The sequence below is a fragment of the Spermophilus citellus genome (genome assembly GCF_964194105.1).
Source record: "Spermophilus citellus genome assembly, chromosome: 19".
NCBI classification, from domain to species: Eukaryota; Metazoa; Chordata; class Mammalia; order Rodentia; family Sciuridae; genus Spermophilus; species Spermophilus citellus.
This window is the reverse complement of record NC_138201.1, coordinates 4417530-4435133: the sequence shown is the minus strand read 5'-3', so window position 1 is coordinate 4435133 and position 17604 is coordinate 4417530. Positions and strand designations below refer to the sequence as shown.

The following is a 17604-nucleotide window of genomic DNA, read 5'->3' as shown; positions in this document are numbered from 1 at the left end:
TGGTTCAGTGCACCTGGGCTCCATTCCCAGAATGCCCCCTCCACCAAATAGCCCATCAAAAGCAAATGAAAGGTGACAGGGAGAGGCAAGATTGGAGCCCAGAGGAGCTGTTACTTCTTACTTGTCTCCCCCTCCCAACTGGTGCATGGCAACACCTTGGGACAACCTGGGGAATCTGGTTGGTCTCTGAACTTGCCACCAGGCTCATCTTGACATTCCCGTCCGTGCAGCCGTAGGTGTCCTCTGCTATCCCCGGTGGCACACACACTCAGAAGCGTCCCATCAGCCGGCCCCTAAGTAGGTAAACTAGGAGGAGACCGTCGACATTCACCTCCAACCTCTGAACCCAATCAGGGCCTCTACAGTTCCAGCCGCAGGGTGATCTGTGGACCTGATAAGTTCCTGGTGACTAGCTCTGTATTCTGGAACCTCTCTTTCCCTTAGTATCTATATTTTAAAAGATGATTTATTTTCTGGAAAGTTAACAGAGACAAAGGAGGGGAGACTGAAAAAAGTCAACGTCCTATGGACAGATAAATCGTGGTGTAACTGAAACGGGACTCCACACACTTAATTAAGCAAACAAAGAAGAACGCATGGCGGATGTAGGCGACAGCCAGGATGGATATCACGTTGAGGTGCCAGCCAGATACAAGGGCAGTTCCCTGTGGCCGTGGGTACGGCACTCTGGAGCCGAGGCTGGAACAGTGGGCAGCTCAGGGGGAGGATGAAAACGGCTTCTACCTTCCCCTGGATGGTGGATTCACGGGTATCACAGTACGCACCAAGCCACAGAATGATTTGTGTATTTTACTTTTTTTTTTTTTTTTTTGGTACTGACACTCCACCCCAGTCCTTCTTATTTTTGAGGCAGGGTCTTGCTAAGTTGCTGAGTCTCCTGGAACCTGCCATCTTCCAGGCTCAGCCTCCCAACTTGCTGGGATCGCCGGCCTGCCCTGCCGCATCCGGCTTGTGTATTTTACTTTACAAATAATAATAACAAAGTCATTCTCCTTTCCAGGAAGGATTGACTCCCAGCAACCGGGTTTTCTCCCCGAGGCCACTCCTCCAGTGGTTTCTTTCTTTTTTTGAGGCTTAGGGGATGGAACCCAGGCCCTCATGACTCCTAGGCAGCCTCTACCACTGAAGTGCCTCCTCCTCCTCCAGGGGCATTTCCTCATGCCCAGTACCTTCCCACCAGGGGCACAGTCCTGGGAGCATGCCAGGCAGACGCCAGAGGCCAGGGCGGCAGGCACTGGGCCATGGCTCTGTTCCTTGGCTTCTGTGGCCCCTCTGCCCCAAGGGATCCAGCCTCCCTCTTCCTCCTCTCCTCCTGACGAGGCCGCTGAGCAGGCGGCCCGGGAGGTTGCTGACCCTTGTTAAACAGGCTGCTCCTCCTGGCCCTCCTGGGTGTGCCTGCCTGGAGAGGACATCGCGTGCTGATCAAGCTTATCGTGGTCACACTGCCTCCCTCTTTTATTCTCTCTCTTCTGATCCCTGGACTGATCCTAGGACTTCCTGCTCCCCGGGTTCTCGGCCTCTCGCGGCGTACCCTCCGCGGGCCAGTCTTGATAACGACCTAGTCTGTGTGTCCATGGGACCTAGGCCCGTCTTATCTGCCCCCCACACCGCACCCAGCCGCCACCTCCTGCACGTCCTGTGGTCCTGTGTCTCCCCCACCTGGGGCTTGGGCCCGGCCTGCGCGGCCTCTGCCTCTGGGGTCTGGCCCCAGCCTCTCCCCAGCGCCCCTGGGCAGACGTCCCTTCCCAAGTCACGTCGGCCAGGCTGGCGCGATCCGGAGCCGGGCAAAGTGAGGGGCGCGCCCGTTCCCACCCCCCGAGGTGCACCGGCAGGGCCGAGGCGCGTTTCTGCGCGCTTCCCACCCATTGTGTCTCTGAATTTTCAAAACCTCCGTAGGAGGAGGGTTACGAGCCTCATTTTGGAGGCGAGGAGCTGCGGCACCAGGTTGGAAGGCAGGCATGTGGTCGCCGGGATCTGAACGGCAACTTCTCGGGGGAAACGCCCTATTGAGGCTCCGGGGGAGTCGGAAGGGGAGCCGACGGCCCGCAGCCCGGGGTCTGGCCTCGGGCAGAGTTCCCTCCCGCGACCCGGCCGGGAGGGCTCGGGGCTGCCGTCTCCACCCGAGGCCGGGACTTTGGAGGAGGCGGCTCCGGAGCTCCGCGTGGCAGAGGAGCACAAGTGCGTCCGGGCACGCGGGCCAGAGGAGGCCCTGCCCGCCGCCGGGGAGCTGCAAGCCTCGAGGCGCTGCGAGCGGCGCGGCTGTTGCCAGCCCCCGCGGCGCGCGCAAACTGCGCACAACTACTTCTCCGGCGCCGCTCGGGGGGTCGGGGGCTGGGCGGCTGCCCCGCGGGGCGGCAGTGCCAGAGCCCCGCCGCCGGTTGCCCGCCCCCGGGCGCGGCCACGTGCGCCCCGCCGGGCTCGCACGCTCCGCCGCGCCGGGCCGCTAAGGCCCCCGGCAGGCACGCGCGTCCCCCGCGCGCCCCCCGCGCGCACACGCTCCCGGGCACGCACGCCGCCGGCCGGCCCACGTCCGCCCCGCCCCGCCTCCCCCGCGCCCCGCCCCCGCCCCCGCGGCGCCGGCCGCCGCGCTCCCATTGGCCGGCCGGCGAGTGACGCGCGGCGCCGGCCCCGCCCCTCGTCAGTCACTCGGCGGAGGCGGCGCTGGCGGGGACTAGTCTCGTCCGGAGACTGGCGGCGGCGGCGGCGGCGGCGGCGGCGGCGGCGGCAGCGGCCGAGCTCGAGCCCCGGCGGCTGAGGGCGGGCGGGCGGGCGGGCGCGGGGGAGGGAGGGGGGCCGGTCCGCGACGACTCCCGGGCGGCGTTTCTCCTGCGGGCGGCGGCGGCGGCGGCGGCGGCGGCGGCGGGGGGGCTGGGCGCAGCCCGTCCATGACCATGGGCGACAAGAAGAGCCCGACCAGGTACCTGCTCGGCGCCGCGGGCGGAAGGGAGGCCGGGGCGGCGGGGGCCGGCGGCGACTAGGCCCGAGCGGCGCGCGCGGGGAGGCGCGGCTAAGATGGAGACCGGCGGGCGGCGGCGGGCGGCGGCGGCGCTCCGCGCGGGCCGGGGCCGTGCGCGCCGCAGCCATGGCGGCTCCTCCTCAGCCGCCCTCCGCCGCCGCCGCTCCTCCCAGACAAAGGAGATTTGCCCAGGTGGGGAGGAGGCGGCGCGGGCGGGCGGGCGGGCGGCGGCGGAGGCCCGCGCCCCGCCGCGCCGCCCCGCGCCCCCCGGACGCGCCACCCGCCCGCCGCGGCCTCCGGGCGGCCGCGGGTGCGCGAGGCCCCCGGCCGGGCCGGCGGCCGCGCGGGGTGGGCGGGGGGCGCCGCGAAGTTTGCCGCGCCGGATTCCTGCGGCACCGCGCCGCTCACGCGCGCCTGTGTTTTGCTGTGCCCTGTCCCCGCTCGCGCAGGCCGAAGAGGCAAGCCAAGCCCGCCGCGGACGAGGGCTTCTGGGACTGCAGCGTGTGCACCTTCAGGAACAGCGCCGAAGCCTTCAAATGCAGCATCTGCGACGTGCGGAAAGGCACCTCCACCAGGTACGCGGGGCCCGGCCCCCTTGGTCGGGCACTGGGCTTTAAAAAATTTTTTTTGGGGGGGTGGTGGGGGGAGGGCGGCGAGCTGTACTTTTCTGCCCCGGCTCCAACTTGTTGATCGCGGCTTTTCCTGCGCCCTGGGGGTGGGCGACGGGTTTGGGGTCGTGTGTCTTCGGCGTTGGGTGCAGTGCCTCGTGTTCGCGGGATGATTTATGGGAAGGAATTTTCCCAGGTTTTCGTCTTATTTCATACAGACGCCGGGTTTGACACTTGTATCCTTTTGGCTTATTGGTGTTGGCTCAGAAAGAGAGGAAGCAGTGCTCTTGCTATGGATTGTAGGACACGAGACCTTTTTTTAAAAAAAATTTTTTATTTTTTTTAAAATTTCTGCCATGTGCAGAATGGTTTTAATTTGCCTGTCCTGAGTTATTTTCCTCCTCTGGGAAATTTAATGGTGGTAGTACAGAAAGGCTGGTTGTGCTTTTCTTGTTGGAGCTGCAAATGTCTGTTATTTTCTTGCACTTGAAAATAGACGTTGGGGGTATGATAAAGAAAGTGCATGTTTTGGAAGGCCGAGTTGTCAGGTTTTTTTTTTTTTTTTTCTCTTTCCCCTGCATGATTAGCTTATGCAGAGTGGTGATGGGGTTTTGCAAAATGTGAAGTGAATGGGATGACTATTTTGAAGTTTGTGTTTTAAGCTTCATTGTGATGAAAATAATGTTGGTTGAAAGAATTCCTTTTCATGTAAATGAAGGTGGTAGACTCTACTGTAAGTAACGGAGTTGAACTACTTTAGATCCCCTGGGAGGAAATGTCAAGACTGATTTTGTGGTCTTCCGGTCATCCTTAAACTTATCTGGAATTTCAGTCGTGTTTGAAGTGAAACTGTTCTTGGTATCATTTAATGGACAGGCGTTGGGGTGTGTGTCAAAGGAAGACATTGAGTTTTTGGTGTGTGCTTTAGAACTTAAAGTCGGTGGCCAGGAGTCTCATTGCACTACCTACCTGTTTTTGATTGGTGGTGTTCCAATGTGTCTGTAGTAGTGCTCTAACTGGATGTACTTGTTTGAATGTGTCCTGTTGAGGGTTCCTTGCTGTGTTTATACCTGGGATTAAATAGGATACTGGACAACCTAAAAGCATGTAAGTGGGGTTATTTGGTCCAATCACTGGTAGAACTATTCTGTGATTTCCACTAACTCTTAAGTAATGAAACCACTCAATAAAAATAGTATAGAACTTGAGGAAGATAGTTCCCCATAAGTAGCTTTCCTAAAAGTAAGTTCATGTCACCTTTTTGTATCATCATAGATTTACTTAAAATTCATCATTGGCTTACTTAAAATTAAAAAACAAAACCTTTATTCGTGGTTTCATGGATTTTGTTTTGCTATCTAAAATAGGGGATTCCATCAGATGGCATGAAACTTTAGAAACATATTTGTTACTTAAAGCAATAGTGATTGTGTATTATTTATGAGTAATGTTTTTTATATGTAGAATCCCTCAGAGGCCAAACCTCTTTATTGTGGTTTTGCTTTGAGTGTTACTGTAGATGGTGTTCAAGTAAATGACTAGGAAACTCCTAAGAACTTGAGAATCTCACTGGTGAATAGAAACTTAAGCCAAACTCAAAAGTTTACATCTGATTTATTGCTGGGAATAATTATCTCATAATGAAATGCATTTCAGTTTCTACAGAAAAGTTTTTTAAAAACCTGACTCATCAAGTTTTTGGAAGCACGTGGAAGGTTTTGACTTTAAAGAATAAGTTTTTTTTAGGGCCACAGATGATAACAGTGAAATTCATTTTTTAACAAATACTGTGAAATATTTCAGAGTAAGTTCAGGAAAAGTGGCTTGTGCAGTACCTTTATGGATCCTCAGGCAGTTTTTTTGATGTCTGTCATTGAGTAGTATTTGAACATACATTTCACAAGTCTGAGAACTTGAACTCTCACCAAGTTGTGATACTCTTATTTGACTGAGATTTCTTTGACTTTGGTTATTATCACTATTTTAGTGTTTTAGATCTTTGCAGAAGGCATTAATCAGAATTCAGTTAACACCTTGGCTTTCCTCAATTACGGATGGGCGTCATGTGGACAGTGAGTTTTTGACAGGTTTCGTCTTGTCCTTCTGTGCATTAGCTTGGTCAATTTCTCTGTGATACTTGCCACTGCGCTGTTTTTTCTTGGGTCTTTTTTTTTTGGTACCTCACAGGTTTGATATGAACTTGACATTTTCTGTCTTGTTTGGTATTAATCAGACTTGGTATTGACGGCCATACAAAACTTTTTTTTTCTTTTCCAGTCTGGGGGGGATTGAAGCCAGGACCTTGCACATACTAGACAAGTGCCCTACCCCTAAGCTACAACCCAGCCCTGTTGTTCGGTTTTGGAACTGGGTAATAGGCAAAAATCAGGGATTTTAGAACAGTTTGTTGACTGACATAGAAATTGTTTTAGCTGTATTTTAACAGCCTAGTCAAGTAAATGACTAGGAAACTCCTAAGAACTTGAGAATCTCACTGGTGAATAGAAACTTAAGCCAAACTCAAAAGTTTACATGGTTATTTTGAAGTTTCTGGTCATTCTTTTCTTTATTGTCACTGTCATCTACCAGTCAGTCCGGGAGAACAGCTTTGAATTAGTGGCAGCCCAGCAGGGAACAGAACTCTATTTGCCCTATGAAGACAGAGCTGATGTTCCTAAATATGATTAGGAAAATACTGCCACTCTTCCTAGGCTGTGGAAGATACTCTTGAAGGCATTGGGTAGGAGAGGGACATGTGTAAAGGATGGCAAGACATGTATCCAGATGACTGTAATTCAAGTTGTAAAGACTCTGAGAGGCAATAAAAAATGGGATTGAAGCAGTCTGGCTTGGGGAATCAATCACATGGTTCCCTTCCCCCCACTTCTTTTGGACAACTAGAATTGATTTCTCTAGAATCACCTGCCAGCTTTACACTGTTATTGCCATGTGCATCAGATGTTTTTAATTCTGCAGGTATAATCATGAAGGTGATTCAGAGTGAGGGCTTCTTTTCTTTTTTCTGGGGAGCAGAATGAAAGGGAGATAAACAGGTCGTAAGGAGTATGCTAAGGTCCTAAGGAATTTGTAATAGTCCTCTTGGAAGGCTCAGGGGCAATGGAGATACGTGTTTTAGATGTATTATTAATTACGTGTTGGGTCTCTGGTTCTTTTATGCAATTCTTTCCCAAGCACACTATCCCACTCTCTAGCCCTTGGTCATTATTTGTTTTAAAATCTTTTTTGAGGTTCTGCTTGGTGATGCACACCCGTCATCAGTAACTCTGTAGGCTGAGGCAGAAGGGACCAAGTTGGAGGCTAACTTCAGCAACTTTGCTGGATGCTGCCTCATGATAAAAGGACTGAGAATGTGGTTCAGTGGTAAAGCACCCTTGAGTTCAATCCCCAATATAGAACAACAGCAGCGAACCCATAAACTTTTGTTAAGGTGTAATTTACATATAGCATTCGTCCATTGCTAATGCTGCAATTAATTTTTTTTTGTCATTTTAAAGAGTTGTGATGTCATCACCACAGTGTAGTTTAGAACCTTTCATCACCTAAGCTGGTTACCTTATGCCTGTTCTCTGATAGAAAGTCTCTGACCCTGGAGCATGGAGGAGTCAGGGGCTGCCAGAGAGTTGCTTCGCGGTGCTGCTGGATGGAAAATAAAGAGGGGGTTCAGTGTTAAGAGAGGTGGTAGGTGGGTAGGAAGAGAATCCTATCCCTTCCTAAGTGATCGCTGTAGTAGTGCTTCTCTTCCTGCTTTGACAGACACACAAAAAGAAGATGCTGCCTTAAGAGAGGAAGGGAAGCAAAGCTGAATGTTGGGAACTGCCTAACTGTTCTCTTAAGTTGCACTTGCAGGTGTCTGGTAGGCACTTCCTAGACTGGTGAAGAAGCATTTTGCTTTTGTGGTCTTATGACTGTGAGTGCAGCGTTGTCTTTAAAATAAAAATTACCAAAACATTGCTCCATGCTCTTATTAATGAATGTTTCTTTGCTAGTAGGGCTGTAATTTTTGTTTTCAACTGCTGTTTACGTTGCATTCACTTGAAAAATTAGAAAAGTTTTGTTTTGGCTAATTGCCACAGATTTAGAACTTTGCTCTTATAATGTTGAATTGAAATCACGCTTTATTTAATTCCTGATCATTTGACTACTGCACCTCTGAAAAGTTCACTGTTTTGGGAGCCTTTATAGACAAGTAGAAGCGAGGAAATGACTTTGGCTAGTGCTGTGGTGTGGGAATAAATAATTTGCTTTAGAAAAAGCTGGTACTCAGGATATTGGAGTGCAGGGAGAGGCAGCAGCAGTGTTGTGTGTGGTTTTTCTTGTTCTAGACTCCCTGATTCTTTGCATTTGTACCTTTGGAATCTTCCCCCCTTAAATGCAGATACCTTGCCAACTCAAAACACCTTAGGTGATTATGAACTGTTGCAGACTTTTTGTGGGAAAACACAACTTAGTTATGACTTTTGCTGGAAGCTTTGTAAGGGTGTCACCTGGTGATGCTTTTTAGAAAGGAAAACCCCCGAAAGAGGAGGAGGTACCTGCACTGGGACAGAGGAAGGCCAGGCTAACAGTGCTTCCTGAGGATCCAAACTGTGGCTTTACACTTTAGGTACTTGGTTTTGTTGTGTTTGTCTTTTACAGAAATACTCCATAAAATACATGGAAAAATTGCCTCTGTCTTCCAAATCATCAAACCTTATCAAACCTTTCAACCTCAGAGCTGGTACAAAAGCTGGTACAGTTTCAAAGATTACCTTACCCAGGAGTGGAGTGATAATTTATTTTGTTTGCTGTTGCATTGGACTTAACTGATTTATTGGTACTGACTTGATCCTGTGTGTACTTGATGACCTTAAAGTAAATTACCTGGGTAGTTGTGGTCATTTGACATGTTTTTATTGAGCATACCGCCATCTGGGCTCTGGGTATACAGTGGTGTAAAGACAGACAAGGTCTCTATCCTCATGGGATTTGAAATACTGTGGAGAGGAAGAGAAGAAAAGCAAGTGGACAGAAAAATGAGATAACTTCAGCTGGCCACAAGTGCCGTGAAGAAATTGGTAGGATTAGGAACTGTGGAGTGAGGAAGATCAGGCAGAGACCTCCTTTGGACCAGTGTTGAGGTATGCATTTTCACTGTTAGGAAATGGGCTACTTTTATTTTGAATCTTGAGGATAATTAAGGTGTAGTTTTACCTGTGCAGGTTAGCTCATTTCGTAGAGCTGCAGTATTGGTGCAGAACCTACTAAAGTGAGTTGCATGCTGTAGACTAGGCTCAGACTAACCAGTTTCTATTAGTCATTGAGTTGGGAGGGTGTGAACGGATTCATTTATGTATTATTTACATGGCATACATTGGTTGTGTACTTCAGTAGGTGTGAAGAAACTCTTAAGATTTAGAAAATTGTCAAGCAACCGTAGTTATTTTTTTTTTAAGTTGTAGATGGACACAATATCTTTGTTTTTATTTGTTTATTTTTATGTGGTGCCGAGATCGAATCCAGGGCCTCACATGTGTGAGGCAAGTGCTCTACCATAGAGCTACAACCCCTGCCCCGTAGTTTATTTTTTATTTTTTTAAAGAGTTGTTTGAATTGAAGGTGCATGTATCATGAGTTTAAAGATTTGCTGCTCTTTCACAAGGTGATTGTGTGTTTATAACTGGGACCAGATTCTGCATCAGATTCCTAAAGAGAACATTCCCAGAAGCCCTTGTACTCTGCCACCTGCCCCTGCTCTCCTGACTTGTAGCACAGGAGATAAGGCTTTGCTTGTTTTTGAATTCTCTTTGAATGGAATCTTAAGAGTATACACAGTGTGGTTCTGGCTTCTTTCAGTCATGGTGGTGTTTGCAAGACTCCTATCTGTTGTGTGCAGTTCTGATTTTCCCAGTTTTATCCCTAAGAATCTCTTAAAGCTCACTCTTGGCATGCAGACCCTTGTTTACACATTGTAGAGGGAGGACCCCTCCCGCCCTCTTCACTAACCTACCTCCTGGCAGCACAGCACCCAGTGTGAGAGGAGCGGGGCCTGGTGTGTAAGACTTTGCAGTGGTCATAAAGGGAGTCAGTCATGGCCTCTCATCAGTAGTATGTTCATCAGTCACTTCAGTTTTAAGGCATTGGTTAAATAAGTAGGAAACTCCTGCTTTCAGGGAACTTAACAAACTTGTTGGAAAGTTAGTGTGTAAGAAGATGGCCAGTGGTGGATAGCACCCTGGATGAGAGTGGAGCGAGTTGAGTCCAATGTAGAGACAGAGAGTGCTTTTTTTTTTTTAAAGTAAGTGCTTTTTGAAAGAGGGTAGAGAGAAACTTTGGGCCTCCCTGATTCTTGCATGTCAGATTTGTTCCGTAGGCAGATACAAGTTACATAGTTCTTTTTTTTTTTTTTTTATTTTAATATTTATTTTTTAGTTTTCAGCAGACACAACATCTCTGTTTGTATGTGGTGCTGAGGATCGAACCCAGGCCGCACGCATGCCAGGCGAGCGTGCTACCGCTTGAGCCACATCCCCAGCCCAGTTACATAGTTCTTTGCCCACTCCTCTCCTGTACCTTCATCACTCTATTCAGATGACATCATCCACACTTTTTACTTCTGTGTCTGCCCAGGTACTACTAACCATCCACCCATCACTACCTCCGCCTGTGTACATAGGGTTAGAAAAGCCACTGCGTCGTGGGTTTCTTACTTGGGCCACTTAAAGACAGTTCTTACCCCACAGGTTGAAAAGCTGAATTAATGTAAAAGTGTTTTCTCAAATGCCAACCAGAACATTCCAGTTCCTGGTTAAAATTATGACCTGGTTCTCATTGTTTTTAGGATAGAATTCAAATCCTGAGTATCAGAAGAGTCTTGGGATTGGGTTCCTTTCCTCTGTCTTTGTTTAGAATTTCTGTGAGCAGCCCACCACTACCTCATTTGCCCTCCACATACCTAGTATGGTGTGTTCTGAGTGAGGACTGTGGGGTCTCACTTGCATGCCTTCATGCTCTTCTGTGGTTTCTTTTGAAATGAACGCATGCACTCCCTCCCTTCCTTCCTTCCTGGATTGAACTCAGGGGCACTCGATCACTGAGCCACATCCCCAGCCCTATTCTGTATTTTATTTAGAGATGGGGTCTCACTGAGTTGCTTAGGGCCTCGCCTTTGCCGAGGCTGGCTTTGAACTTGAGATCCTCCTGCTTCAGCCTCCCTAGCTCCTGGGATTTCAGGCATGCGCCTCCACGCCTGGCCTTTTCCTTTCTTCTTGTGTTCTGACTAGATGTCTCTCTGTCCTCTCTCAGGCCTCAGGAAGCCTTTCTTTCCCCTGTAGTCATGCATGCCTCTGTCATAACACTTGAACTATATTTATGGGATCTTCAGTGTGCTTCTGTTGTGTTGTCTCATCTTGAGGGCAGGACTTTTCTTTTGTGTCTTTATTTTCCTATGTTTATTACAATGCCTGGCACTTGGTAGGGGTTCAGTAAATACATACTGTACAGAATAAATGAGGACTGGAAGAAAAGAGTTCCAGAAAGAAATCTAATGCTGTGGGCGGATGTACCGCCGATCCCAACTTTTGGGGAGGCTGGGGTAGGAGGACACATTGAGCTCACAAATTGGAGCCCTGCTTGGGCAATATAGTGAGACCCTGTGTCTCTCACCCCCCATCCCCCCAAAAGTTCTATTAAACGTTCTTATATATCATATATTAGGGCTGTCATCTTGTGTGTTTGTTTAATGTGACTGGGTTAGGCACAGGTAGTCTTTATGAAGTCTGGGTAGTATTCCTGTTTTTCTGATTTTGTTTTCTAAACAAGTTCTTGAAATTAAAACAGGATTACAGATGTGGGGGCTGTAGACTGTGCATTTAACTCACTTCCTGGAGTGGGGTTTTTGAACTTCAGATCATTGGTGTGTTTACCTAAGTAACATTAATTGTGAAAAGCCTTATTTCTGGTTGTCCAGTTCGTGGTGTCAGTAGCCAGAAATCACGTTGGAAAGTCTGGTTGGTAATAATGAAGCAAGGGATTGATCGTGTGGTACAAAACCTATTTTGGCGGGTACTAAGGAACTGAAGTTGTATGTTTTTTTTTTTTTTTTTTAAGAACTTCTTTTTTAAAATTTTTTTTAAGAGAGAGAGAGAATTTTAATATTTATTCTTTTTTTAGTTTTCAACGGACACAACATCTTTGTTTGTATGTGGTGCTGAGGATTGAACCCGGGCCGCACGCATGCCAGGCGAGCGCGCTACCACTTGAGCCACATCCCCAGCCCTGAAGTTGTATGTTTGTAAACTGTCACCTTAAGGGGACTTAATAATGTTTACAAAACATACTAAGTAGTGTTGGAAATGTTATGCTCTTGTTCTGCCCTAATAACTTCACTTGATGCTGGACCCTTTGTGCTTGATAGTTAGACCTTGGACACTGTGGACATCTGTCAAGTAATTTGGATTATTTCTGTTAAGTTGAAGTCTTGACTTGTGCAATTCATTCATTTATTTAGCTGTATTTTCATTTCCGTATAGTTAATTGACAAAAACAGTCAAATGTTGCCAAAATGAATTCTGAGTAAAGGTAATGCAGATGTACCACTGTACTACTCAGAAATCATGAGAGTTTGATGCTACTATCTCCTCTGCTTTCCTCCCTCTGTTTAAATTATCCTGTGGTTGGGAAGAGAAACTAGCAGAAGGGATATGTTTTAAAAAAAAGTGTCTTAAAACTTTCCAAAATATTTCTCTCTACAATTTAAGAGCACTACCAATACAGACGAAGAGACACTTTGGCAGATTTTAGAGGGGGCAAAAAATGAAGAGTGGCATCCTCCAGTTTCAGCAGCATATTGGGTCTTCCACCAGGCATGGTGGTTACTCATGGGCTACAGTGAGCCTGGTGACTGCTTTCTTCTAAGAACAGATGAGATGTCACATGAGGGTTTATAGCTACCCTTTTCATGCTTTTACAAAACTAAACCTGATTTAATATCATAAATGCTGCAAGAGTGGTCAAAGTCATAAGAAGTAGGAATCCAACTTCTTTCAGCCAAAAGACAAGACAGTTTATGGTGCACATGGCCAGTAACGAGGAGGAGGTCCATATCCATTTGGACTCAGGGACTATCAAAGGAAGAACTACAAGAATCAGGTCTGCTGTCACTCGCCTAGTCCCTGGGTCACTCTTTGTTGCCTAGAGGTGGGGATTCTGTGACCAAACCACCTTACTTGTCTTCAGGGTGAGGGAGCTGGGACACTTGCTAGGTGGATGGACATTCCCACCACAGCTGAGCGCAGGTCCTCCAGGGTGGGAGCTGGATTCCATTTATCTTGTATCAGCCCAGCATCTTTGTGAACTATTTGTATATTTTTATTGTATGGGTAAAGGAAGAAGAAATATCAGTGAAGGCTGGTTAGAACCCAAAGAAGGTAATGTTCCATAGGTCATTTTATTTTGTAGTTACATTTGGTAAATGATTCCTTGTCATTTGTTTTGGTTATGAAGGTAACACATTTATTTTAGGAAGTATGGGGACAAAACAAAAAAAAATAAACATCACTCATAATCCTGCCATTGATAAATATTTTTGTTTATTGAGTAATTTATTTATTCACGCGACTACAAATATCTGAGTGATGGCAGTTGAGTTTCTAAAGCAGTAGGTATTCCATGTGGGAATGGACGTGTCAGGCTATGTGTGATGTGAAACAAATTAATAAGTCTGATTTGAAGACTTCTGATCTGGTTCAGTCTGGATTCTTTAAGGAAGAAGAAGTTTGTGAACATTTTACAATTTTAGGATTTCTTATTTGTAGAGAGCAAAGCAGGAATTAATTTTTTTTCAAGATTGTTTCATTTTGGGGGGAAAACTGAATAGTAAATTCTTAATTCAAAGGCATAATAATTTTGTCCAAACCCTTCACTAAAGAACAATTTTGGGTATGCGGATTTAATGTTTTCATTCTAGATGTGTTTAGAGTGCTAGTTCTGGGACCTTCATGTGCACCACAATCACCTGAAAGCTTTGGGCTTCGTTGTTATGTGTTTGTACATGTGCAGTTGGGCAGTTTCCTTCTCTACACCTCTCTGTTCTCTTCCTCCTTCTTCCCCGCTCCTTTCTTCTATTGGTCCTCCTTCTGTTTTCAGGAGGACCCCACCCCCCCTTTTTTCCTCGCTCTCTTCCACATTGGAGAGAAAACATCCACAGCTTGACCTTCTGAGTTTGGCTTATTTCTCATAACATAATGCTTTTAGTTTTCCATCCATTTCCTCGTGAATGACATAATTTCATTCTGTATGGCTAAATAAAACTCCATTCTGAATACCGAATTTTCTTTACCCATTCCTCCATTGACAGACACCTAGACTGGTTCTGTATTCGGTTGTTGTTGTTGTAAATTGTGCTGCTATAAACATGGATATTCGTGTATTGCTATAATAGTATGATGGCTTTAATTCTTTAGGATTAAATATGGAGGAGAGGTGTAGCTGGGTCATATGGTGGTTCCATTCATAGTCTTTTGAGGAACCTCTATACTGATTTTCATAGTGGTTGTACTAATTTATGGTCCCGCCAACAGTTGAGTATTCTTTTTGCCCACATCGTCTCCAGTATTATTCTCTGTGTTCTCCATTCTAACTAGACTGAGATGAAATCTCAGTGTTTTGATTTGCATTTCTCTGATTGCTTTGAACATTTTTTCATATTTTTGTTGGCAATTTGTATTTTCTTCTTATGAGAGGTCTGTTTAATTCATTTGGCCATTTATTGATTGGGTTTTTCTTCCCTTGGTGTGGTAAGTTTTAGAATTCTTTATATATTCTGAGTATTCTCTGTTGGAAGAGGAGGGAGGCAGGAGGGTCACAAGCATGAGGCCTTGTCTCAAAATAAAAAAGAAAGGGGCTGGGGAAGTGGCTCAAGCGGTAGCGCGCTCGCCTGGCATGCGAGCACCACATACAAATAAAGATATTATGTCTGCTGAAAACTAAAAAATAAATATTAAAAACATTCCCTCCTCTCTCTCTCTTTCTCTCTTAAAAAAGAAAGAAAGAAAGAAAAAAGGGCCGAGGATATGGCTCAGTGATTAAGCACCCCTGGACTGTCTCCTCTGTAACTCCCCCCCCCCAAAAAAAAAAGAAAGATTGAATGATTGTAGTGTACTTAGCATATGACCTGGCACAGAATACATACTGTAAACAATATGAAGCGCGATTGGCGTATTTATTTACATATTTATTTATTTTTGCTGTTTTTGTGAGTGAACTGAGGGCCTCCTTCATGATGCTGGACAAGTGCTCCACTGTTAAGTTACACTTCCTGTCTTTTCAAAATTTATTTTGAGACACTATCTTGTTAAGTTACTGAGGCTGGCCTGGAATTAGGATCCTCCTGCTTCAGCCTCCTGAGTAGCTGGGATCATGGGTGTGTACCACAAATGTGTGGTGCATGACCTAATTCTCATTTTCCAGATGTAAAGCTTGGGGCCTCAACTTGTAGAGTATGACTTGACTGAATGGCCCTTCAGCATTTAGATGGTTAGGCCATCCCGAGATGCTTTGTTTGCATAGTGCTTTACATTTTGCATGCCAGCTGTGTGTATTCTCCCAGTATAATATTCAGAGCCACCTGAGAGGTAGTAGTTATTAATTTTAAATGGAAGAAGCGGAGGCTCAGAAGTGTCAACTTTGATTTCTTACTAGGTAAAGTAGAAAAAACTCACTGAATTAAATGGACAAGGGAGCTTGATTACCAGTGTTCTCATCTCCTCCTTTTCCTTCCATCCTTATCCTTTCAAGGGAGAAAGGATCGCCCTCTTTCAGGCCCATTTGAATTAGAGGAGGACAATAATATAATGCCAGCAGAGTGGTTACTTGCTCAGATTTTTAGCCTAATTGCATCACTTGTAATGTATAAAGTGAGTGGAGGCTGTCTAGATTGACTTATTTTGCTTTTTGCTGTGTTTCTCTTTATAAAGTTCAGGGTTTCTCATCCTGTCTCTTAGATTTACCCATAAACACAGACTGAGAATATGGAATATATACTCACTGTCTTAAATCAGGTTCCTAGAAGTGTTGTTCGACACTTGACTACTTTTAAAACTATACAACTTTTTGAAAGAACATTACATGTCACCATGAAATTCCTGGGCAAGTAGTGATTTTGAATGATCGACTTTGCCCAGGCTGGAGTGCCTTGTGCCAGAGTCAGATGGAACAGGTATCACTGGCTTTCAGACTCTGTGCTCCAGGAGGAAGGCTCTGCACTCCTTTGTATGCAGGACTTTATTTCCAAGCCCTTCAGTTAAAATATTGAGCAAGCCATAGCATGTCTACTTTGTTCTTGGGTACCGTGGGACATTGCATGTCAGTGAACAGCTCGATGTTGGCAAGTCTTGGTGTGCACCCTAGAAGCGTATTTGTAAGAAGGGGAATCATACTTTGATGCTCAGGATGAGAGTGATAATAGGGAAGGTAGGTAGGTAGAGTGTTATTTGATGCTTGGTATTCAGATTTACCCCCTTTTGGATCTGTATGATTGGCCTGGCAACACCTCCCTTTCTGCCTGTTTATCCTTTCTATTGGTTGAGAACTGGAGTTCTTACATGGAGCATCCATAAGATCCTCTACAAAGAATTCATAATTTCTCATCTTTTTGAATCTTAAATTCTGTGTTTTTTTTTTTTTTTTTTTTTTAACTAAAGGGTATAAGAACTGTGAAACATGACTATCCAATGGGCTTTTGGGGAGAAATTTTATATAATGGAATCATGTTTCAAAGATTTTTGTTTTAGAAGGGGAATCTCCGTGTTCAAGATTTCTTGTAAGTTTCACTATGTACAGTTTCTGTTACTGCAGTCAAGTTGTGAATAAAAGCTTTAAAATACCACTATTGTAAGATGAAACTTTTTATATGTACAGAGGTATATGCTAGGTTGGGATTTAAATTTGAAATGAAAAGAACTGGTTGATTTCTGTCTTTCCCAGATTTGAAATACTAAGATTTGTCAGTTTTGGCAATTTATAGTAAAATGAATCTTAAAATACCATGGTGCTAAATTACTTGTGTAAAAACATGTAAAAATAATTTATTTGTAGCCTGGTATGGTGGCGAGTGTCTGTCCCAGTGGCTCAGGAGGCTGATGCAGGAGGATCACAAGTTCAAAGCCTGCCTCAGCCAAAGTGAGGCCCTAAGCATCTCAGTGAGACCCTGTCTCTAAATAAAATACAGGGTAGGGCTGGGGCTATGGCTCAGTGGTTCAGTGCCCCTGAGTTCAATTCCTGATCCCCCCCTAATATATTTGTAATGTAGTCCGCCCAGTGATGTATAAATGGATATTTATTTGTGCATTTTGGGATCACTGAAAATTTTTGGTAGTGTTGAGTTTATATGTAGCTGAATATATAGTTGTAGGTAATGTTTTGTTTTTGGAATTCTTGTCTTTGATTTTCCCATTCTAAGAAATTTAACTGATTGTGGTCTGACTCAAAGCTAAATTCAGTCTTTTAGGATCTCTGAGATGGGGGAGTCACGGCAGAGCAAAAACCTGGTGTGGAAGGCAAGTGTGTTTTTAAATATTAACTGGTGGATTGCAGCCCTAAGGCAATGCATATATAGAACTTTGTTACATTATTTAATTAAAAGAATGACACTGATAAATTTTTCTTTGAAAAGAATTTTTATTATTGAAATAGTTAATACTGAATTATGCCCACAGCAAAGCTTGGTTCTAATAGAACAGGTGTACATTACATGTTTTTCTTGCTTAGCATTTATTGAACCTGTTTATTGGGTGTCCGAGGTGCTGTGAGTGTAGCCGACTAGGAAGGGGCTCAGCTCATTAAGAACAGCGGGGCACAGTTCATGGAGACCTCAGCAGTGATCTTGCAGCCTGGCCAGTGCTAATAAGGGCCACCATTTAAGGGCATTTAATAGAATAGACACTGTTTCATGCATTTCTCATTTAATCATTAGAAGAATGAGGTATGCATGGCTTGGTCCCCATTTTACAGATGAGAAAATGA

The 17604-nt window shown here is 45.7% G+C and overlaps 1 protein-coding gene across 1 annotated transcript in view; it reads left to right on the top strand.

Annotated features, from left to right (window-relative positions):
* Window positions 1-2735: 2735 nt before the first annotated feature.
* The window catches only part of RYBP (RING1 and YY1 binding protein), a 66917-nt gene continuing 52048 nt past the window's right edge, over window positions 2736-17604 (top strand). Inside the window, exons 1-2 of the mRNA XM_081275959.1 lie at window positions 2736-2938; window positions 3427-3552. Coding sequence (XP_081132085.1) covers window positions 2907-2938; window positions 3427-3552 — 158 coding nt within the window. The 5' untranslated portion in view covers window positions 2736-2906. The remainder of the gene's footprint in view (window positions 2939-3426; window positions 3553-17604) is intronic.